The sequence below is a fragment of the Lissotriton helveticus genome, chromosome 8 (genome assembly GCF_964261635.1).
Source record: "Lissotriton helveticus chromosome 8, aLisHel1.1, whole genome shotgun sequence".
Taxonomy (NCBI): Eukaryota; Metazoa; Chordata; class Amphibia; order Caudata; family Salamandridae; genus Lissotriton; species Lissotriton helveticus.
The window spans coordinates 1,407,402,704-1,407,426,528 of record NC_136069.1 but is presented as its reverse complement, the minus strand read 5'-3'; the positions used below and the strand labels follow the sequence as shown (position 1 = coordinate 1,407,426,528).

The 23,825-nt window shown below is 43.1% G+C and overlaps 1 protein-coding gene across 1 annotated transcript in view; it reads left to right on the top strand.

Annotated features, from left to right (window-relative positions):
• The window catches only part of TMPRSS15 (transmembrane serine protease 15), a 1,630,091-nt gene that overhangs the window by 1,588,850 nt on the left and 17,416 nt on the right, over positions 1-23,825 (top strand). The window contains exon 24 of the mRNA XM_078658360.1: positions 11,014-11,109. Within this exon, the coding sequence (XP_078514486.1) occupies positions 11,014-11,109 (96 nt within the window). The remainder of the gene's footprint in view (positions 1-11,013; positions 11,110-23,825) is intronic.

Genomic DNA, 23,825 nt, shown 5'->3' with positions numbered 1-23,825 from the left:
GGGGGACATTGGCTCTTGCCCAGTCCCCCTGGGGGCCCATTGCGAACAACAAGGCACTAATGTGAGCATGTGAACAGATAAAAAGGTAAGACAGTCCCTTGTGTAAGGAAGTGCTAAATAAACAATGTCCGTACGGATACTGGCTGAACAATATGCATAAAAACGAGTTATGAATATATATACGAACAATCATGAATATACAGAATGCATTGAAGTTTAACATTCACTATTAGTCCGTACTAGGTGAACATGAATTCTTCTATAGATAAAAGATGAGACTGATAGTAATTCTGTATTGGGCAAAATAAGTAACAGTGATAGTTAGTCCTCAATGCTAGGACCAACAAAATAACTGTTCCTTTCAGAATAAAATGAACATATATTCTAAAAGATGGTCGTGACTAGCACCTATCTGAGTGTGAAGTAAAAAGGCTTCAACAATGCTACAGGAAACAGCTTAAATCTATGTTGTCATTCAGACCCTGGGGTTCCATAGTTTGTTATTTTCTAATCAAGATCACCTCGCGTTGTGATAAGTACTGGCTAGAATTCCTCCCTTCTTTGCTTACTATTTTTTCAATCACCATTAATCTAACTTGAGAGATGTTATGTTGGTGATTGAGCCAATGTACTACAAGATTGGAGTTCGTGTTTTTGTTCCGAATCATGCTTTTATGTTCTCCGATTCTTACTTTAATTTTCCTTTCTGTTTTCCCTATATACATACGTCCACAGGGACATTTAATGCTGTAGATAAAAAAACTGGAATTACAGTCTGCTGTGAAACGTAATGTGATCTATTCTCTGGATCTGGGGTGGGTTATGAAGTTTTGCTGCATGACATTATTGCAGTGCATATGGTTGTTACATTTCCACATACCTCTGTACTGAGTGTTATCAACGGATTTAGTAAAAGTCAACTGTTCATTCAAATTTAAACTTCTTGTGTATGCAAATATCGGTCTTTCTCTAAAGATATTGTTGAAATCTTCTTCTTTTTGGAGTAATTCCCATCTTTTAAGACATTTTTTTAAATATTCGGTGATCTCGTTATAAATTGAGACACAAAAACATTACGATTACTGGTTGTTTGTTTAGGTTTGGTCACTAACAGGTCTTTCCGTTCATGACTGCGGCTCGAGATTCAGCTTTGTCGATGCAATCTGAAGGGTAACCTCTTTCAAGGAATCTTAGGGCATATTATCAAGCCTGTGCGATAAAATTATGGCCGCTTTATCGGCCGAAAACGGCCGATAAAGCGGCGATAATGGGCTTGATAATATGCTCTATGGTATTCCAATCGAAGCCCATGTTAGATGTGAAGACATCTAACATGGGCTTCGATTGGAATTCCTTAGAGCATATTATCAAGCCAATTATCGCCGCTTTATCGGCCGTTTTCGGCCGATAAAGCGGCGATAATTTTATCGCACAGGCTTGATAATATGCCCCCTTGTCATTATTCGGTCGAAGTCCTGTGAACAGGTTTCTGGTGTGGAAGAGATCCTTTTCATATGAAGCATTTGAGACAATGGAAGATTGCAAATAAGTTGTGGTGAATGAAAACTTTGGTATAGTAGCATGTTGTTTCTGTCAGTAGGTTTGTTTCTGAATCGTGGAGTTCTTCTTGATAATCATGACGTCCAGAAATGATACTTCTTTGTAGCTGATATGATGTGTAAATTTTATCCTCATGTTCTTATTGTTAAGTGACTTGATGCTTTTTTCAAGTGTAGTGGAAGTTCCAGACCATATTAAAAAATATTGTCAATAAATCGTCGGTACATGACAAGCTCTTGGTTCCATTCATCATTAGACAAAATGTGGTGTTCTTCAAATGCTGCCATAAAAATATTGGTGTATGTAGGAGCTTCCCTGAATCCCATGCTTGTGCCACTTATTTGTAGAAAGTAATCATCTTCAAACCGAAAATAGCTATGCTGAAGACAAAATAACAGCAGTTCAAGCAAAAAAATGTTGTTCGCTCCGATTTGATCCATTTGGAATAGAGCGCATTCAACTCAATCAATTCCTTCTTTGAGAGGGTTGGACGTGTAGAGGGAGGTCACGTCTATAGTTTATAGTATCCATTGTTGACTATTGATGGTGTCCAGAGAGTTAAGATGATTCAAAAAGTCAGTGGTATCTTTGATGTGGGTTTTCCATGTCATGACAAACCTTTGTAGAAAATAATCAATGAATTTGCCTAACGGTTCAAAGATAGAACCTACTCCTGAGACTATGGGTCTGAAAGGAGGGTAGGTAGGATGCTTGTGTCTATTCTTTGGGGCAGAATCCCTGGCCAATCATTCACATTGGTCTCATGCTATGGACAGAACACGGATGACCCGGAGTTCTTTCGGGTACTCTGGGGAAAAGTGTTAGAGATTGGCTCCACACATTTGCTATGGGGTGGGGATTTTAATGTCACGATTGACCCTACACTAGACCGCTCACATCCACAGCCACACCATTACTCCCGTGCGCAATCCACCCGTCAGATGATTATTGGGGACCACAAACTGCTTGATGCCTGGCGACACATGCACCCGGTGCAGAGGGAGGGCACTTGCTACACCTCGGCTCGGGCATCCTGGTCTAGAATTGATGTTTGGTATGTCACAAAAGGCCTTTTCTCCTTGGGTGATGCACTCCTCACATCTCCCCGGACTTATTCGGACCACTCCCCCTTGTTGATTGCTATAACCCCTCCGCATATGGAATCTCCCTTTCAGTTCTGGCGTTTTAACCGCTGTCCTTGCTGGACCCAGTCTTTAGGCAGGAACTTGAGCAAGGGATTGCTGACTTTTTTCCTCTGAATGAGTCTTCGGTGGATAGCTACTCCACGGTGTGAGAGGCTTTTAAAGTCACCATACGGGGTCTGTGTATTGTGAAAAGTGGCGGTATTCTGAGAGATATCCGGTCCACATTGCATCGACTGGAGAGTGGAGATGAACCTCATGGAAATTGAATCGGAACTGCAGCACAGTCCCACGTCTGAGTTGCAAGCTAAACTGCGTAGTACACTTAGCGAATATCAAGAGGCAGCGGAGAGCGAGTGTAGGTTTAGAGGGAAATACCATAGAGCGCGCCAATATGGGAAGGGGGATAGACCTGGGAAGGCGTTAGCGGCGCTAATTCGTCCCTCGCAGTTTTCGAATGTAGTGCTGGAGATCGAGGATGATAACGGCCAAACACATAGTGACTTGTCCGAAATTCTGGAGTTCTTTCGTATCTTTTATAAGGGCCTCTATAAGACACGTAGAACCCAGGCACTGGACTTCACCTACTTCTTTGAAGATAAAGCAATTGCTTGGTTGGGAGATGGGCAGAGGGAGTTTCTCGTGAGACACCACGAGGGCAAGGAGATCATAACGGCCATAATGCAGTTGCAATTGGGAAAGAAGCCGGGCGCAGATGGCCTTCTGGCCAAATTCTATAAAACCTTCCATCATCTACTTATTTCAATACTAAGACATGTATTTGAAGAGGCTCAGGAGATGGGCATACTTCCCCCCTCTATGCGCGAGGCACCAATTATTTCCATACCTAAGCCGGGAAAGCCGTCAGTTTACTGTGACTCGTATAGACCTCTGTCCTTAATAAATGTGGATGCAAAAATGTTGGCCAAATTAGTTGCAAATCGGATTAGTCCCCTTATGACAGCTTTGGTGCTCCCTGATCAATCGGGTTTTGTGCCCACTCGTGGTACGTCATATAATTTGCGTACGCTCTTTGCTCTCCTCCAAGACATAGACCCTGATACTAACGCTGCAGCCATATTTCTTGACGCCACAAAGGCGTTTGATTCCCTGGAATGGGACTATCTCGCCTTCGTTTTGCAGCGAATAGGTTTTCCTGGAATGCATTAATCTGCTGTACTCGGGCGTGAGAGCTAGAGTGATGATCAATGGGGTCCAGTCAGCCTCCTTCACAATTACTCGAGGCATGCGACAGGGGTGTCCCCTGTCGTCCCTACTTTTTGCTATTGCCATAGAACCCCTAGCGGCAAAGGTTAGACAGCATTTCCGAGACCATGCGTTGATCTACCCAGAGAGACAGATATTAATTTCCCTGTATGTTGACGATCTCACACTGTACTTGCGGGACCCGGCTGTTAGCCTCAATCCTATTCTTCAATTGGTGATCTCCTTCGGCCAGTTGTCTGGGATTACCGTGAAATGGGAAAAAGCTCAAATATTCCCGTTGACGGATGCCACACCAAGATTCGCTCCTGACTTTCCGCTGAAATGGTGTGACGACACACTCTAGGCATCCGGGTCTCTACGTGCCGACAGGAGTTGATGCGGTCCAATTACGGATGGACATTGGATCAAATCACAGATAAGATCACCAGATGGATAACGATGCCTCTCTCCATGGCGGCCAGAATATCTTTAATAAAAATGGTAATCCTACCCAAGCTTCTCTACCTATTTACAAATATTCCGTATGCGCTATGTCGATGTTTTTTTAAATGCGTTAGAGCCCAGTTGATTAGATTAGTGTGGGGAGGGAAGCAGCCCAGATTGGCGTGGGAGATACTCGCTCGTCCCTTTGAAGCTGGGGGATTCGAAGTCCCCGATATGGAGTTATATTTCCTCTGCGCTCAAGCGCACTTCGCGGCCTATTGGATGCACCCTCCCCCATACATGCCTCACTTAGCCGTTGAAGATGGCTACATGGCCCCCACAACAAGCACCGCATATCTCAGCACTGCCGCGGACAGGATGTGCGATCCTTGACCCAGTGCTTTCCATCAGAACCCCCAGTTATGGCTCCTCTACATACTCTCCTACAACACACTCCCCCGGAACACGTGGTCTCGCGATTGTATCGCTCGACTCAGGGAGACTGGGAGAGAGACCCTGCGCCTGCTAAGGATAAGTGGTAGACGGATTTGGGAATTCCCATCACAATGGAACAATGGTCCTATTGCTGTAGGTAGACGGGCGCCATATCAGCTAATAGCAGACTACGCCTGATACACTATAGATATGTTCACCGGTTATATTACACGCCTGCTCGGTTGCACGACTACATTTACGTGATACTGCCAGTTGTGATAGATGCGGTGTCAGGGATGCTGACTTTGGACACTTGGCCTGGGACTGCCCGACCGTTCGGGAATACTGGAGGGAGGTGCTGCATGCAATAGATGAGATGACTAGGATACATGTGCCCGACGATCCCCTGTCTGCCCTTTTGGGGTATAAGGAACAGCGTCCTGCCAAGGTGCAGAAATATGTCTCCCTGGTTCTTTTGATGGCAAAACGCCGAATAGCCTGTCGCTGGGGGCGGGGCCGAGCCCCCAAGTTTAAGGACTGGCTGTGTGACCTTATATACTGCCAGGAACAGTTGCACACCCATGCAGAACTCATGCCACCCTCATCCCACCCTATGGACATATGGGCTCCTCTTCAAATATATTTACAAGCACATACTGACTCGGGGGATGTAGATCCTGACCCAGATCAGATGAGAGACACGGGGAGGGATGGGGAGGAGAATGTGGAGGGGGGGCCTCCCAGTCATAAAGCCATGCTGACCTCTATTTAATGTGGGGGGAGTGGACGAAGATTGGGTGAGCAGGGGAACTTCGGTTAGGCTTGAGGTATGGAATCTGACTGGATGCAGGTCTGAAAGGCTAGGTGGTGGTTCATATTCTACTATGGCTTGCTGGGCTTATTGGTTGGGAGTTATGGTTAGAGACCTGAGTTGATGACCGTCTGTCTTACTTGCCACCCCGACGAGGCCGGCCCCCTGGGGGGTTGTAGGCGGCTTGCTGTGTTCGTCCACCCCATCTGCTGTACACAATGTTTAATGTTGCTGTGCTGGCCCGATGGGATGTAGGCACCCTGTTGTGTAAACTTTATAGATGTCAATAAAGGTCAATTTTGAAAATAAAAAAAAAAAAACAGATGGCGTCGCATGGGATTGAGTTTAGTCAAATACTGTTTCGTTTTAGGAGAAATCCAATCCATGGTTTTGGCATGTTCCAATATTTGCTCAAGGCCTTTAACAATTTTGTTGTTGGGATCAGTTTCCACTCTTAAATAAGTGGATTCGTCAGTTAGGTGTTCTTTGACTTTATGGTGGTAATATGTGTTGTCCATAATAATGAGGGCACCACCTTTGTCTGCTCGTTGGAATGTAAGTTCTTTTTTGTTGGCTTACTGTTGTAACGTTCTTCTTTCTTCTTTTGTGAAATTTGATCGTTTAGATGACTTGAAGTTAAGTTAACGTAAATCTTGGAGGACCAGAGTTTCAAATAAATCTATGGTTTTGTGCGAAGTAGGTGCAGTGTATGTGCTTTTAGGTTTGAACTCAACATATTCTTGAGGTCGAGCTGTTGTACTGGCAATGATCACGCTCTCAAAGAAGTGTCTTAATTTGATGGTACGCATGAACCTGAAAAAAGCAATTTCAGTTTCTGGTAAGTTGGAGTTATATGTTGGCACAAATTACGTGCCTTTGTTTAGGACATCTTTTTGTTTCTTGGTCAAATCAATAGAGGATATATTGATCACTATGACCTTTGACTCCGTAAGTTTGGTTTTCCCTTTTCCTTTTCTTTTAGTTTGTCCTCTCCTTGTTTATGTGTGTTTACACTGCTTTTTTTTGAGCTACTTGATCTGGAGGTAGTGGTGGTTGCTGGCCGTTGGATAAAAAAAGATTCAGCAGCGGTAGTCGAGCGTTGTTGTGTTGTATCTGTACTGTCTTGTCCACTGGTGGATGGTATTACAGCATCCTCTGTTTGTAGAGGTGGTCTTGTTGCTAATAGTTCATGATCTAATACTACACTCTCTTCTGAAGAGGTGTATTGTTTCTTAGTGGATGAGAATACATTTCTGCCCAAGTATAGACTTCATTTAGACGGTAAGCTATTGTATCTCATTTGAAATTTCTTAATTTCCTTCCTTGTAGATCTTTACCGTAGCTTTCTAGTTTGTTATTAATTTCTTCAAGATGTTTTGACCAATCATCGACATCCATCCGCGTGGAGAAGTCCCTTTGGGTGTTGAAAATTTCTTCCTCCAATTCTTTAATAGATTTTGACAATTCTTCTATGATTAGAAGGATTAAATCCAGGGAGCACTTTTTAAGTACAACATGCCATTTGTCCATAAATTGTTTATTGTACTGTAAGCAAAAGAGTAGCGGTTTAATAGTCAACCTTAGACCTCTAGGGATATGTTGGTGCCTATGATATTGAATGAGCATCGAGGCGTGGAGCCTTTGGTTAAGTTCACAGCGCATGATAAATTCCAAATGTCGAAGTTGTTGAATCGTTGACCCTTGGTGAGTCTCAAAGGATTTAGTAGCTTTAATAAGGGCATACATTTCAGTTGCTTGTTCATTTGTTTTCAGCTCGATTTTCTGTGGTGCTTGCTATGCTTTCAAATGAAGCCATCTTTTGCAGAGGCGGGTGCTGGTGACCAGTGTCTGCAGTTAGGTTTATTAGATTAAAGAAAGAGTAGTCACTAGCACACCTGTTAATTAAGTGTTTGTCTAACTATCACTAAAGTAAAGTAAATGTATTCTATCTATAGTGTGCTGCTGGGTGTCATGGGGCTGCCATCCCTAAGTGTCTGAATCAAAAAATATAGGCGCAAGACACACTGTCACGGCCTAGACCTAGCGCACAGCTGGGGTTAATCTATTTCAAACTTTTCACATAGATATTTCAACACAAAATTCAACTTCTCATATGCAAAATAATTACACTTTACAAATCATCATTAGTTTATCAATGCTTGTATTGTTTCATTGATAATACTTATATCTTCTTTTTTGTACCTCTTTTGTTTTCATATTTCATTCAATGAAAAAGTAATTCCTTCATGACTGATTTCACATATTTTTTTCATAAATCATTGCATCAATACTGTTAACATGAATATGCTGTTAACGGCGAATGATGGTGGTTGGCCCGATGCATTTCGGGACATGTAGTCACTTCTTCTTGTCTTTGTGATTGTTGACACACAAGCCCATAGGGCCCCAGGTGCTCAGGGTGCTCTGGGGATGATGAAGACAGGCTGTTCACAGTGCTCTTCAGGCCTGCTGGCCAAGCTGTCCTGTGCTCAGCATGCAGAGAGAGAGGATTTCACAGCGTGCTCTGCTTGCACTGAATTCCTCCACTGTCTGCGCGCTTGGTGACGTGGGTCCTTTGCCCATTCTCACACTGCTCTTTGCTGTCATATCTGTGTCTTGACTTGATTCTTTCACTAATATGTGTACCAAGCAAAAGACACTTTTGCATGTAGTGTGACTTATAAGTGTACTGTATTTTAAGTCACTGAAATGAAAAATGCCTGAGAATTGGAAATCCTTTGATTTCCACGTTGTGTTACCCACTAACCTTTTTCATGCTTAAATTTCTCTAAAATGATTGTAAATCATTTAAGTCTCCACTAGGAGTAAATAGAATTAGTTCTTCATTGTATTTTCAAAGTTATTATAACTAACACTCTCTTTGAAGGGACCTTCTGTTCCAAAAACATAACTGTAAACCCAAGGTCCCTCATATCTTAAGGGTTCCTTCTCTTTGTACACACTGTACTAGGTCTGGCACACCACACAGGCTGCTCCAGGTCCAGCACCAGATCCCCCGGGTCACCTACTCCCATTTGCTCCCTTGTGGCATTCTCGTGCTGTGCTGCTGCTGGCTATATTCGAATACAGGGACCTGCCAGCAGCTGGAATGCGCGTTAATGGGTCTGAGGGTATTCAGTGAGTCAGGGACTGCTACTGGTTTGATTTAGGTTGCCCCTGCTGCAACGACTCGCAGAGCCACCTGTTCTGTGGCTGCTGTGGGGGCTATGATTATGGGCTGGGCTGTACGTGGCCACGGGTCTCTATAGGCCAGCTGTGCCACACTGGGTTCAGCGTGCAGAGAGAGAGAACTGTGCAGCATTCACAGCTTTCAGGATGCCACTGAATTTCCAGAAGTGGCTCTTCCCAGCATCCTGGTAATTGTCCTGGTGAGTGTAAGAGCATAAAAAAATAACACTACTCTTTTCTCCTTGTTAATCCATCCTCAGGGAGGCGTATTGATTTCACGCAATGCAAGGTTAACAATGTTTGTAAATGTGGGATTGCATGAAATCCATGGGTGGATGCATGGAAGAGCCTATGTTCAACCCATGGAATACATCCCAGAATAAAATGTATTGTAATGCAGTGCAAGCCAAGTAAATCTGTCCCTGTGTATTTACTGATGTTTGAGTGTGTTCTAATCTCTTAAAACTTGAGATTCAAACCAAAAGCAATGTTTGGGTCATACAATTTTATGTATTCTCACATTTGTTTAATTGTTTTATTCATTTTATGGAAAAAAGTGGCCATGGAAATGATGAGAAGTGGGATAATCCATTACGGGACCATCCAGTTATGATAAAAGAACAGAATCTATACCCAGTCCTGCATCACTAACAATCACTACCCATAACAATTCTAGAATGTTCCTTTATTTGATGATATTAGAATTGTGGCAAAATTGTGACATTGTTTACCGGATGGCCCAATTAGGTACCTGAGCATGACCAGTGAGGTAGGTACTGGAAGGAACGATTGATTTAGCATCTTGCATAACAATTATGAGTTACAAAACCCTATATGTTTACGTCTGAGAGGCTTGAACCCTAAAAGACAGTGGCGGGTTCAGAACACAGAAATCCCAAGAGTGAATGATAGAATCTTCAGCTTCTACTAGTGAATGCTCCTAATAGAAGACCATTCAAGAAATGTCTGTCCCACATAAACCACAAGCCATAATGTCACAGAACCAGCAAATTTAGCTGATGTAATTGGGAATGAGGTTCAAGTTGCTTTACACAATCAACAGAGTATGCCTATGAAGGAACTCCATTAGCTCCTCCTGCAGCACCATCATCAAAACAAGTAGCCCACATTTACAAAGGAGTCCCGATCAGCATCCCGACTTATCTTACTGACAAGTTCCCCATCTCAGGTGGCTCTTGACACACTTAGAGCCTGGGGCCACCATCACACTGGAGATTTAGGAGCTGATTTAGAGATCAGTGGATGAGTTACTCCGTCACAAACATACAAATATCCTGTCTGCCTTATTACAAGTGCCATAGAATATACTGCACTTGTAATAAGGCATCAGGACTTTTCTATCCATGGACCCAGGATCGGAAAAGCAACCCTGAATCCAATGGGGCTGCACTAGGGCTACTACAATTTAGTAAAAGTTGAAGATGAACCTCTTTAAAGAATACTACATCGCAATGCAGCAAAAACACGTGTATTCCTAGAACCCAGCAAGCTCTCTTATCACTTGTTGACAGTAGGTTTGCAATTGACCCTGTACAGTGTTTCACTGGCTTTGGCTCAGTTTGTGCTATACAAGTATCATATACATACATATATACCTGCATACATACATCCCAACAGCAGTTTTCCTCCTCTAATAGTTTAAGGCATTGTGGCATTGAATCTCCCATAGTCTAAAACTCATAAGAAACCTATAAAAGGTCATCTGTGAACCAGCATTACAATGGCCAACTAGGTTGAACTTGCTGATGGACATTATTATCATGCCACAAAGGCCATCACAAATTAGGTAAGGCTCATGGCTGCAGATCTGTAATTGTAACACACCAAAGTATGTGAAATGGGGGTAATATGCAAAATATTTAGTGTATAACAGAGGATTAGTTGAGGTACTTAATTTTAAAAACAACAGTGATTGCATCAATGTATTGGGATCCTTGAAGGAAGGATGTTTGTCTCTTGCAAATATTTTTTCTGAGAAACAGCTCCCAAAGATTTTGAAACAAGTCTCCCAAATAAAAGGACAAATGAAACGTGTATGTTAATCCTATGCACTATTTGAATAAGAATTGTGTTAATGGGTGGACAGTTATTGAGTTACTTGAAATATGTATTAGACTGGCATAAGTAGATCACTACAATATTGATACATGTCACCTCACTATTAAAACAATAATCTGATGGCATACCTTTGTGGATTGTTAACAGAATATATCCAGCCTATCTGCCTCCCAGAACTAAATGAAGACTTTTTACCAAGAACAAATTGCTCCATCGCTGGTTGGGGAACTACAGAATATCAAGGTAAGAAAAAAGCTCTTTTACAATAATAACTCACGCTTGTGTTGTGTGCTTATTAGTTGACAACCAACAGATAGGTTTACCTAAGCACACCAGCCTGTTATTACGCAAGACATAGATTATTCAATCAATCAATCAAATGAGATCTATAAAGCACTGCTTATCACCCGTGAGAGTATTCAAGCACTGAAGAGGGGGGTTGCTGCTGCTGATATGGATTGGTCCAAGAGCCAGGTCTTTAGGTCCTTCTTGAGCTCCTGCAGGGTAGGGCTATGCAGAGATAGAGGGGGAGGCTGTACCAAGATTTGGCTGCCAGGTGTGAAATGAGTAGCCACTGCTCCTGTGAATGCACACTGTGTGGGCCAAGAAGAGTGATGAGGAGTGAAGTATACAGGTAGGTTGGTGGAAGTTCACCCTGTGGTTGAGGTATGCCAGTCCCTTGTTGTGTAGGACTTTGAGGCGTGGGTGAAAAGTTTGAACTGCAATTGCTTGCTGATCGGGAATCAGTGCAGATATTTTAGGTGGGGGGTGATGTGGGTCCATCTCAGGAATTCGAGGATTCTGGATGGTCGAGAGTCTGTTTAGAAGTTGTGAGGTGATTCCCACATAGAGGGAGTAGTCGTAGTCCAGGTAGCTGGTGATGAGTGCCCGGGTTATTGTGCGTCTGGTACTGATGGGGAGCCAGTTGAAGACTTTCCTGAGCATGCCTGGGGTGAGGAAGCATGAGGATAAGACAGGGTTTATCTGCTTCCTCATCAAGAGCTTGCTGTCCAGAATGATTCTGAGGTGTAGTGTAGTTCCTATATTCCCAATAGGCTCTGCGCATTGGAATAATATATCCTATAGATTAGACGTAGGACTGAGGTCGACTAGGTCTCTATCGAATATACTAAACTCAATAATGAGTGCCAGCTAGCTCAGAGGTCACTAGAAACTTTCTCGAATTCACAAGAAGGGATTAGATTCTGACAACCGCATAAACATGACAACTTTGTTTCCCAAGAATAAGAAATATATCTCTAGAGTCGCGGAAACAATAGATAAGTATTTCACTCAGTCAATCGTGCATGCTTCGTTTCAACAGAGGTGCAGAGAAATAGAGAGAAGGGCATTTTCAATAAAAGGTTTTATTGATCAGTCTTCTTTCTCATGCAAGAAAAGTGAACTGATACAATCGTAATGCAGACTGCAAAGTATAATGCGTACAGTGAGAACAATTTTATAAAATAATACTGTAAGATTATTGTATGGTTTCTAAACCATATATATAAATACATACATAAATAACAACGGCTAAAAATGCTCAACTGGTGCTTCTAAAATACGACTACCCCAATGTACCTAACCTAAGTCTAGTACGCGGGAAGAAGTAAGTATTGTGTAGCATAGATCTAGTTTTCTTTGCCAAGAATCTATCCAAGATTTATCTAGGTTCTTATCAGCTCCATACCTTAGTTTAGAATGAAGTAGGTCTGGTATCTCAGTCTAGGGACTCGATTTCCCAACACCCCCAAGTGGAGCTTGGAAACACTGGAGCTGGATTCTCGCCGAGAAAAATGCAGCCTCTCGATCAGTGCGTTAGCTGGAGGGTCGGCTTCCTTCGGCACTTGCTGTAGTGAGCTGCTTTGGGCTAGTAGATAGTCGAACTGCTCCAAACCACTGTGTCTTGCTAGAGCAAGTGAAGGCATATTTATACCTTGAAGGTGTCTAGTTTGACGTAAAGTCGGGCATAATAATGTCAGGAAAGAACCCCTAGAGAATAGTAGTTCTTTGTAAAGTACATGAGTTCTTGGACAAATCAATATTCAAGCAAGGCAAGGTCCCTGACTGCTTAAGCCGATTTTCCAAGTCATCGTCCATTAGATAGATGTCATCAACATATGATAATGCTTCATCATCATATGTTTGTAGTAACTCTGTTAGTCTGGCTGAAAATAACCCTGGACTATTCTTGAAACCCTGGGAGAGATGACAGATTTGACGCTGTGTCCCCATTATTGAGAAAGCGGTCAAATACATGCTTTCCGAAGCAATGTTTTGACAGAAGAAACCATTAAAAATATCTAATGTTGTTTTATATTTTTTGCCCACAATGTTATTCATTAGAGCTGCACTGTGTGCATTTTGTACTGCAAAAGTTTTGCAACAGGAGTTTAAATGTCTGTAGTCCAATACTGGACGATACGTATTGTCTGGTTTGGAGACAGGAAACAAAGGATTGTTCATGGACGAGGTGCATGTTTCAATCACCCTTTGATATCCAAGTTGATCTCAGATCTCCCTGCCTGACCTGTTTATTAGCTTCTTGCTTAACTGGGTACTGCCTTTGTGCAGTTGGTTGAGTTTTGGATTTTATGTTAAGGGGGAATCCTGATCCCATTCTACATGATTTTTATATAATGCAGGAGCCTGGGCTACTACCCATTTTCTGGCATATGTGTATTTTATATGAATTGGAATATGATTGGAGAAGGCTGGCATAATGATGTCTTCACCATGAGGGCACTCTCTGACAAATTCAGGTGGCCAGTCTTGTTCAGCTAGAAGAATGTCATAACCCTTAGGGAGCTTCTCCCAAAAGAGTGCTCTTATTTTTCTAGTTATATCCCCCTCCATCCGGAGTGTTATTTCATACAACTTATGTGGGACTCTAACCCTGGTATCAGCGGTTTCAACTTGGATGTACTCATTCAAGTTCACTGTCTCCAGATGATCCTTCAAGATCTTGCGAGCTATGGTTACTTCTGCTGGGCTGTCCAACATTGTCTGAGCCCACTCCCCGTTCTTGAGTTGTGTCCTCAAGATCCTCGGCATGTCTGATTTTTAGACCTGCTACCTTCTTTTTGGTGAATTGGGATTTCTTATTTTTTGGAACGTGCTGATCGTCTTTGGACTTCACGCTTTCTTCCTTGTGTTCTGATCGTCCTCTTCTTTTGGATTTCTGTGATGAAGTCTGAAAGGTATGAGAGGAACGTGTATCAGCATCTTGATATCTATCAGGTTTTCTCAAATTATCCCCGTTCCTGAGGTTATACCTCCTTTCAGAGGGCTCCTTTTGAGGAAACCTACCTCGGGATTGAGAACGCTTCTCTTTGAAAGTTTGTTTAGTGTTTTCCAACTTCTTTTTTGGAAGAGTGAGAGTGTTTTTAATAAAAACCTTTTCAGGACTTTCAGTCAGTTGGGGTTTCACTGATTTTCTACCCAAACTGTTTCTACCTAGATCTTCATAGGATTTTTCATTTTTTCCGGCCAGTTCTTGTGGTTGCTCAATAACATCAAATACTCTTAGCTTTTGGCGGATCGCCACAGATGCTGCTTCACCTTTAATATTAGCTAATAATATTGTTGAGACCTATTTGAAATCTTTCAGAAATTTCATACCTAGATTGAAAGCAGGTTCTGCCCCGTATTCATTTTGAATCTGTTTCAGGACATCTGGTATTACTGCCATAGACGGAACACCATGTGTTTTGGTGTTTATTGCAGCAAAGACTGTACCCCAAGTGTCGCAGTCCTCCAGGTGTGGTGTGATCCCCATTGCTAAACAGATTGTTAAAATCCTGTGTTTCTCATGAGGGGTAGTATCAGGAAATACTGCCTCGATTTGAGTAATTTTGTGAGCTATCCAGGATGGAATTTGTTCCCTTTTTGTGGGTACTTTACCAAATAACTGATTGTATAGTCTGTGGTGTACTTTTATTTGTGTTCCCCTGGTAAGGGGTGTGTTGTGAAATCCTTATAGGCGGCTGGACTGTTAGAATCCGCATGACATATTATACCAATTGTCTGTGGATTTTATTAGTTGTTTTAGTTGAACTAATAGTTCCGCATCTGACATTTCTTCAATGGCAGGATGTGGTGTATAGATGGCTAATACCGGCCATGTTTCTCCTGGTCTACCTAGTGGACCGAGCCTGGTAATGTGATTTTGATGTTGTAGGGCGCCTTTAAAAGCCGAGCACATGCTCTTGGTAAGTTAGTGGAATTTCAGTATCCTCGAAAGGAATGTATTCCATTGGATGTTCCTCTTCTTTATAGAAGTGAAACACATGTGATACTGAATTTGCTTCACAGAAGATAATCCATGAATAGAATACCTCTGTCTGACGATATTCATGTGCCTCTATTACAAAAATTACCCTACCACCTCTTGATGATAGGCCATTTGTTATAAGTTTTATAGTGATGGCTTTCCTTAAATTTTCTGGGATGATTATAGCATCCACATTGGTCTCTTGGAAACCTGTAACGTCAAAACCTGGTAGGGCTGCATGTGCTGCAGCTCCACCGGTTGCGTTGTTGTCGCTGTTAAGCGACACTGTTTAATGAAAGTTGCAGAGCAAGTTTCAAGGAAGCATAGATAAGGTGCACAATATTTTGGAACACTGTATCCTTCAAAGTTGGACAAACCAACAACTAATGCATAGGATTTTCGTCCTACTCAGTTATGGCGGATATTTTATCCCTTTACCCACTCCAGAACGTCTATTGGAGTATTACGGAAAAAGGGGTCTCTGAGAAAAGCACGAGTGAGTTACTTTAGTATCTAGTGTTAAATTAGTGCCTTACCAAACGTTGGGAGCCATGTAGTGTAGTTCCTATATTCCAAATAGGCTCTGCGCATTGGAATAATATATCCTATAGATAAGACCAGGTCTCTATCGAATATACTAAACTTAATAGTGAGTGCCAGCTAGCTCAGAGGTCACTAGAAACTTTCTTGAATTCACAAGAAAGGATTAGTTTCTGACAACCGCATAAACATGACAACTTTGTTTGCCAAGAATAAGAAATATATCTCTAGAGTCGCGGAAACAATAGGTAAGTATTTCACTCAGTCAATCGTGCGTGCTTTGTTTCAACAGAGGTGCAGAGAAATAGAGAGAAGGGCATGTTCAATAAAAGGTTTTATTGAACAGTCTTCTTTCTCATGCAAGAAAAGTGAACTGTTACAATTGTAATGCAGACTGCAAAGTATAATGCATACAGCGAGAACAATATTATAAAATAATACTGTAAGATCATTGTATGGTTTCTAAAGCATATATATAAATACATACATAAATAACAATGGCTAAAAATGCTCAACTGGTGCTTCTAAAATACACCTTCCCCAATGTACCTAACCTAAGTCTAGTACGCGGTAAGAAGTAAGTATTGTGTAGCATAGGTCTAGTTTTCTTTGCTAAATATCAATCCAAGATTTCTCTAGGTTCTTCTCCATACCTTAGTTTAGAATGAAAGAGGTCTGGTATCTCAATCTAGGGACTCGATTTCCCAATACCCCGCAAGGGGAGCGTGGAAACTTTGGAGCTGGATTCTCGCCGAGAGAAATGCAGCCTCTCGAGCAGTGCGTCAGCTGGAGGGTCAACTTCCTTTGGCACTTGCTGTAGCGAGCTGCGTCGGGCAGTAGATAGTCGAACTGCTCCGAACCACACCGTGTCTTGCTAGAGCAAGTGAAGGCATATTAATACCTTGAAGGTGTCTAGTTTGATATAAAGTCGGGCATAGTAACGCCAGGAAAGAACCCCTAGGGAATAGTAGTTCTTTGTAAAGTACATGAGTTCTTAGACAAATCAATATTCAAGCCAGGAAAGGTCCCTGACTGCTTAAGCCGATTTTCCAAGAAATAGTTGTGAAGTTTGATACGGGTTGAAGTAGCCATGCCTGTATTTGGTCTGCATGGGCTATGTCTAAATAAGGGATTGATTTCTATGCCTATATTAGGGCAATGTGAATTGTACCTATAAGGGCATGAATCGGGAAAATTCACAAGGAGCCTAAAACGCCACACAACAGAGGTTTATTGCGTGTTGTGAGGGTGTTGGTGTGGACTGAGCTCCGTAGACCACCAGCAGTCATCCCACAGGGAGTTGTCGCTTCCAAAGTTGAGTATTTCTATTTTGTCTGTGTTGAGTTTGAGGCATCTGTTTTGCATCCAGCTAGCAATGCTGGCCATGCATCTGTGGAAGTTAGACTTGATGTTAGTTGGGTCTGAGGAAAGAGAGAGGACGCGCTGAGTACTGTCCACATAGGAGATTATGTTCATGACATAGGGTCGGACCAAGGTGGCCAGAGGGGTCTAATAGGTGTTGAATAGGGTTAGGCTTAGGGAGGATCCTTGTGGGATGCCGCAGATAATGTTTTTCGGAACTGAGGTGAAGGGTGGGAGGCAGGCGCTTTGGGTTTGTCCAGAAAGGAAGGAGCAATCCATTCAAGGGCTTTCCCTTGGATCCTCATTTGGTGGATACCGTGCGGGAGGGTATAGTGGGCTATAGTGTTGAATGCTGTGGAGGGATAGAGGAGAATCAGGGTTGCGGTTTCTCCCCTGTCTAGGAGAGTTCTGATGTCATATGCGGCCGCAGTCAAGGTGGTGTTGGTGGTGTGAATTAAGCAGAACCGTGATTGTGAGGGGTCCAGTAGGTTGTTGTTATCCAGGTGGGTGGTAAGTTGGAGATGTATTGCTTTCTCAAGTACATAGGCTGGAAATGATTGTAGGGAGATGGGGGCAGTAGTTTTTGAGGTCTTTTGGGCCCTGGTGGGTTATTTGAGGAGTGGTTTGATTTCAGCATGTTTCCATCCTTCAGGGAAGGAGGCCGAAACGATGAATGCTTTGATGATAGTGGGGAGTTCCTTGCTGATAGTGTTTTTTTCCTAAGCTGAACACAAGGTCGGGGAAGGGATCTTTGTGAGCTCTTGCGCGGAGAAGCACATGATGGTGGTGGATGTGTTTGTGGAGAGAGGTTCTCATGTGTTTAGAGAGATTCTGTGGTAGTAGGTGATGTTGAGGAGTCTTTTGAGTTCGGTAACAGGGGGTTTGGGGTCGAAGTTTTTGTAGATGGTGGCGATTTTGCTATAGAAGAAGTCAGTGAGGGAAGGAGCTGATAGTGTTCTCAGTGGTGGTGGGTTGGAAAATTAGTTGTGGGGGTTGAGGGCTGAAAACTCGGTGCTGGTGTACCTGTGAATGACTGGGGGGCCCGTGGGCCAGGCGTTGGGCTTGGTCCAGGCATGGATATGCATAGACAGGCTTGCTTGGAAGAGAAGTGGTTTAGGATTAAAGGGTAAAGAAAGAAAGTGTTTAAGGGGAAACACGATTAAGGAGTAAAAAATGTGATTAGAAGCAGTAGCAGATGAGATTAGAAAAGAAAAATGACTGGGCAGAAAAATGTGGTTAGAAGTAGTTAAAACCAAATAAGAGGAGTAAAACGATTAGGGGAAAAATGTGATTAGAAGGATTGAAAACAAAATTAGAGGAGAAAATCGATTAGGGCATAAAACGCGATTAGAAGAAGTAAAAACAAAATTAGGGGAGAAAAACAATTAAGGAGAAAATGTGATTAGAAGAAGTAAAAACGACATTGGAGGAGAAAAATGATTAGAGGGAGACATGCAATTAGAAGGAATGAAAACAAATTTAGAGGAAAGAACAATTTGGGAGCCAAATGCCATTGTGAAGGGGTAAAAACTAAATTAGAGCAGAAAATGAGTAGGAAGAAAAACGAGATTAGGAAGAGAGAAAGTCAAAGGGACCTGTGGAAAAAAATGGGGTTATGAGTCAGAAAGGTTAAGAGCCAATGGGGAGATCGGAGAACCTGTCTGGAGGGGCGAGCAGTAGAGGAGAGCTGGCCAGGGGTCTTGTCCATTCGCAGGGTGGCAATTAGTGGATTTGCCAGCACCTCCCCCTCACTCTTCAATGAGTCCTGCCGTGGGACGGCAAACGCAGGTACTGCCCTGGGCAGTGTCAGATCTAGCTACACCACTGAGGTTTGCTCAATTTTTCATGATGTTGCAAAAAACTGCACAAAAATGACATGAAATTATAAAAAATTATGTCAATGGTGCAAAATGTGATTTGCTGGTGTCACAAATGGAATTCTCACTTGAGAACATATGTCATTAAGACATTTTCTGCTCGAACCAGTGTTCCAGACATTTTCCGCTTGAACCGGTGTTCCGTGGCCAAAATACTGGGTACAAGTTTCATGATTTTTGCAATTTTCAGTAGTGTAATAAAAATTTTGTCTGGGCCAAAATTCAATTCATCATAGACCAATAATTGTATTATGAGGATGCAGATTTGCTACACGTCAAAGGTAAAGTCGCATGCAATATGACCATTATACCTCTAATGTGCTACTTGTGAGAATGCCTTTGTTGCAAAATGATTCTCAAAGCCTTACTATCTTAATTTGCAACATCACTCATTGTTTATCAAATAGAAGTACATGTATATGTTCACCATCAAATAAAGGAGTTACTAAAGCCACAAATATTTCAGAGGTCTCTACAATCTTAGAATGAGAGGTATCAAACACATATATACCATAAAGGTACCATTTGAGAAAGACATTTTATCTGTTCAAACTAAATTCAACCACTAAGTCACTACAGTATCACAAAATGGTGAGACATTAATAAAGTTAAAGGAAAAATTGAGCAGCACTCAAATATGCAACAGTTGAGCTATGCGTGATGAAATCTAAATTAACAGCATCTAATTTCATTGTTATTAGAGACAGTGTAAACGTTGGTTAAATGTTACCTGTTTAAAAGTTAAATGCTTTTTGGATCTAGTTTTAATAGGTGTCATTAATTAATTCCAATCATTAAATATTATGAAGTTCTCTCCCTCAGAAAAGATTCTTGATCCCCACAAAGCAGGTCATCAGCCCTACAAATGCTTTTTGATCAATACAATACAATACACCAGCATTTGTAAAGCACTACAGCTACCTCAAAAAGAGCGTGATCCAGCAAACATGGGAGAGAGAGGATCTCCAACCGAAACGTGTTCTAGCTAATCACGGCTAAAAAGCCATGTCGTTAAAGCCTTCCTGAACTCCCCTTCATCAGGTATAAACCGGAGTCTGTCCAGAAGGGAGTTCCATAATCTGGTTGCTCCTACTGAGAAAACCCTGCCACCGATGCAAACTTTCGCAAATTGAGGAACACACAGCAGATTCTGTGAGTTAGAGCATAGCGAACGCATTTGCAGATAGGGACGGATGCGTTTTTTTATGTAATTGGGGCAGCTACCTTTCTGGGCCTTGAACGCAATTGTCAAGGCCTTGAATTCTATTCGCTTCACTACCGGCAGCCAGTGGAGCTTTTTGACATGAGGAGATATGTGTTGTCTAAATGGCACTCTTCTAATCAGTCTAACCGTTGCATTCTGCACCATCTGCAGTCTCTTTATCGAGTATGCTGGAAGACCAGGAAACAGACTGTTGGCATAGTTAAGCCTTGAAGTCACTGTGACATGAACTATTAATTTACGACAACCCTCCGGAAGTAGATAAAGAAATGTCCTCATCCCCTTCAGAATTCCAAAGCAAGTGGATGTAATGGACTGTATTTGGGAAGCAAATGTCATATCAGCGTCCTATTTTACACCCAGGCTTTTTACCGTAGAAGTCGGACATGGTGGGGAACCCATTTCCCCCGGCCACCACAGACCAGGTGGGGGTTTGGAATTTTTGCCAAAGAACAGAACCTCAGTTTTCCCTGTGTTCAGTTTTAGTTTGTTATTATTCATCCATCTGGAGACGTCACACAGGCAGCCCCTAAAGCTCTTGGAGGAGTTTACCGACAGGTCCTTAAAGGAGAACACCAGCTGTGTGTCGTCCGCATAGGAGATGGTTTTAATTCCCCATCTAGAAATGAGCGCACACAAAGGAGCCAGATAGATATAAAACAGTAGCGGGCTCAACGCTCAGCCCTGCGGAACCCCACACCAGAGGGGTTTAGCTTCTGATTTAACAGGGTGTAATATCACTCTTTGTGTGTGATTGCTGAGATAGGACTTAAGCCAAGCGAGTGCCATTCCCTCCACTCCTGCCCGCCTCAATCTAGCCAGCAGTATTGTATGGTCCACCATATCAAAGGCGGCGAACAGGTCCAGTAACACAAACATAGCTGAGGCTCCGCCGTCCACCTCCATTTTTATAGATTCGGCCACATCCAGCAAAACCGTGTCTGTGCTAAAGCCCGCCCGGAAGCCAGACTGTGCTTCATGCAGTATATTGTTTCTGGCGATGAAATTACTAAATTGATGTTGGGCCAGTTTTTCCAACATCTTTGCCGGTGCCGAGAGGTGAGAAATAGGGCTATAGTTTTTTTAATCCATCGGCTCCACATTAGGCTTTTTTAGAAGGGGTAGGAGCATAGCATGTTTCCAAGACTCTGCAAAGATGCCAGTAGATATTGAATTGTTCCATAAGTGATTAAGGGTTGGATTAAGAGTATAGGCAAGGGCTTCCCACAGTTTCGGGGGACAGGGATCTCCTGTGGATCCTGACTTGCACTTCAAAATTTCACCCAAGGATGCCTCAAGTGAGATGGGAAGAAATGCAGATAGGGAATCATCCGCAACATGGCACTCCCCATCTGCAGACTCGATGATGTCTTGCATAGGTGACACGTCCTTGTAAACCTTATGAATTTTTTCCTCAAAAAAGATTGACAGTTTTTCACAGAGTAAAGGGGATGAAGATATTCTACTCTCTAATGCTGAGGGTTTGGTGAAGGAGCGGACTATATTAAAAATTTCTCTGCTAGAATTATCTGACGTATTGATACGCTTCACAAAATGGTCCCTTCTGGCAATTTTCAAAGATTTGTGAAGATCTTTTAAGGCATCCCTATAGGTCTTTTTTGCCAAGGGACAATATGCTTTTCTACAGAGACGCTCCATGCGCTTCCACTTGCTCTTTGCCATTCTCAGCTCCTCTGTGAACCATGGCGCAGAGGGTGCCCTTCTAGGTGAGCTAACTAGTCTTGCTGGTGCAAGCTTATCCAAAGGACCCGACATCCACACATCCAAGGTCATAGCGGCCTTATCAGGGACGTCGGACCATTGGGTTTGGCTGTAAAACAATACCGGGCCTACGGAAGCTGGCATCAATCTATTCCAGTTCCTTTTGAGTGTTCATAGAGGTTTCCCTTTACATTGAGGAGTTGTTCTGCTGCAAGAGAATGGGATCAGGAAATGATCAGTCCAAATCTGTTCTTGGGGGGACTCGACGACCAAGGAAGTGATGTTAGAGAACACCAGCTCAAGTGTATTACCAGCACTATAGGTGGAGGATTTTACGTGCTGCGTAAGATTGGCACCCTCAAGTGACAGCAGAAATTGTGATGCCTGGGTACACTTCATGTCTGAAATGTGAAGGTTAAAATCTCCTACGGCCAAATAGTTTTTATATTGTAAGGACTTTTGGGCCATAATGTTACAGAGGTCTGATGTGAGACCATGGGGGAGCTAGGAGGTCTGTAATTAAGAAGTCGGCTAGGGATGCCTTCGGGCTGGTCTTAATACATAAATGTAGTCACTCAATTTCTCCAAGGTTAGAAATCTCCGATCATGTGATTTCACAGGAGTCTCTCACATTAATAGTAACCCCATCGCCACTTTCATCTCCTGGCCTGTTTGCACAGCAAAGTTTGAAACTAGGCGGAATGGCAAGTGCTAAAACAGGGTTAGTCTCCTCTTTTAACCAGGTTTCGGTGAGAAACATCAGGTCCCAGTCATTATTAGACAGGGACATCCATACATCCTCCGAGTGTTCAATCAGAGCCCTACAGTTAATAAGACATGCTCAGAGTCTGCCTTCTAGATGCTTTGCCTTTGAGTGAGCGAGCGAGGCTCGAGTAGTATTTCCGCTCTCCTCAGAATGTCCAATAGCCAAGTTACATTGCGCAGAGATAGATGGCAAACCTGCATGCCCTACATCCGTACAAGGCAGTTAGAATGTTTCGCCATTCTTAAATTCATTAGTCCTTCGCGAGTCAGGTAGGAGGGCTTACTTTTATTACCACGAGCAGCATGGCTGGCGCTTGCCGCAGCCCAGACTTGTGCAGACAGGCTTGCCTTTGGCTCTGGGCGTCCGTGCTGTCATTGCTTTTAAGTGTCTTATCACCAGAAACGAGCCTGGAATGTCCTGCTCACTGGGTGGAGCCTTGTCCCTCCGATCAAACAACTACAACGTTGCGTCGGAACGGGGACCGTAAAGTGCAAGGTGCTCAGTGATTAAAAGGTTATCACAAGTAAGGTTAAAAAGCCACACTAATACGCAAAACTATATTAAAGGGGTATTAAAAGATGCTCTCCACACACGCTGCTAGCACACTGCTGCGCGCGGAGCAGACATTGCTTTTAAATGTCTTATCGCCGGAAATGAGCCTGGAATAACCTGCCCACTGGGTGGAGCTGTAACGTTAGCGCTCTAGTCGGCGCGGGCAGCCTGATGACGCTGCACGCCCACGGCCATGATGGGGATGCGTGCGCATCCCAGTAAAAGAGCGCAAGTGCCGAAGCCGGACAGTTAGCGGCTCGGCGCTCTCTGTTGGAGATTACACGAAAATAAATCTTCAAAGACATAGCGGCTCCTGTCATCATTGAGGAGGTAAATAAGGACATTACAATGGCGACTAGCTCGGGACCGAACAGGAAGTAAAACAAAAAAAAAAACCCGGATCAGCACGCAGGGTCAGCCACTGAGCCCTGAGCAGGAGCACAGCATATCAGCACAAGGTGCTTGATAAACCTACCCACCACCCTAGGCACGGGACCATCAGAGAGCGTGGCAGAGCCCACCCATACACAGAGAAGCCAGACAGCACACCGGAAAGAAAAGGGGTAAGAGTGCAAGGGAACCCCTCCCCACACAGACACACCCCAAGTACCTGGAGCGCTGGCGACCTCGGGGAAAGGCGAAGGG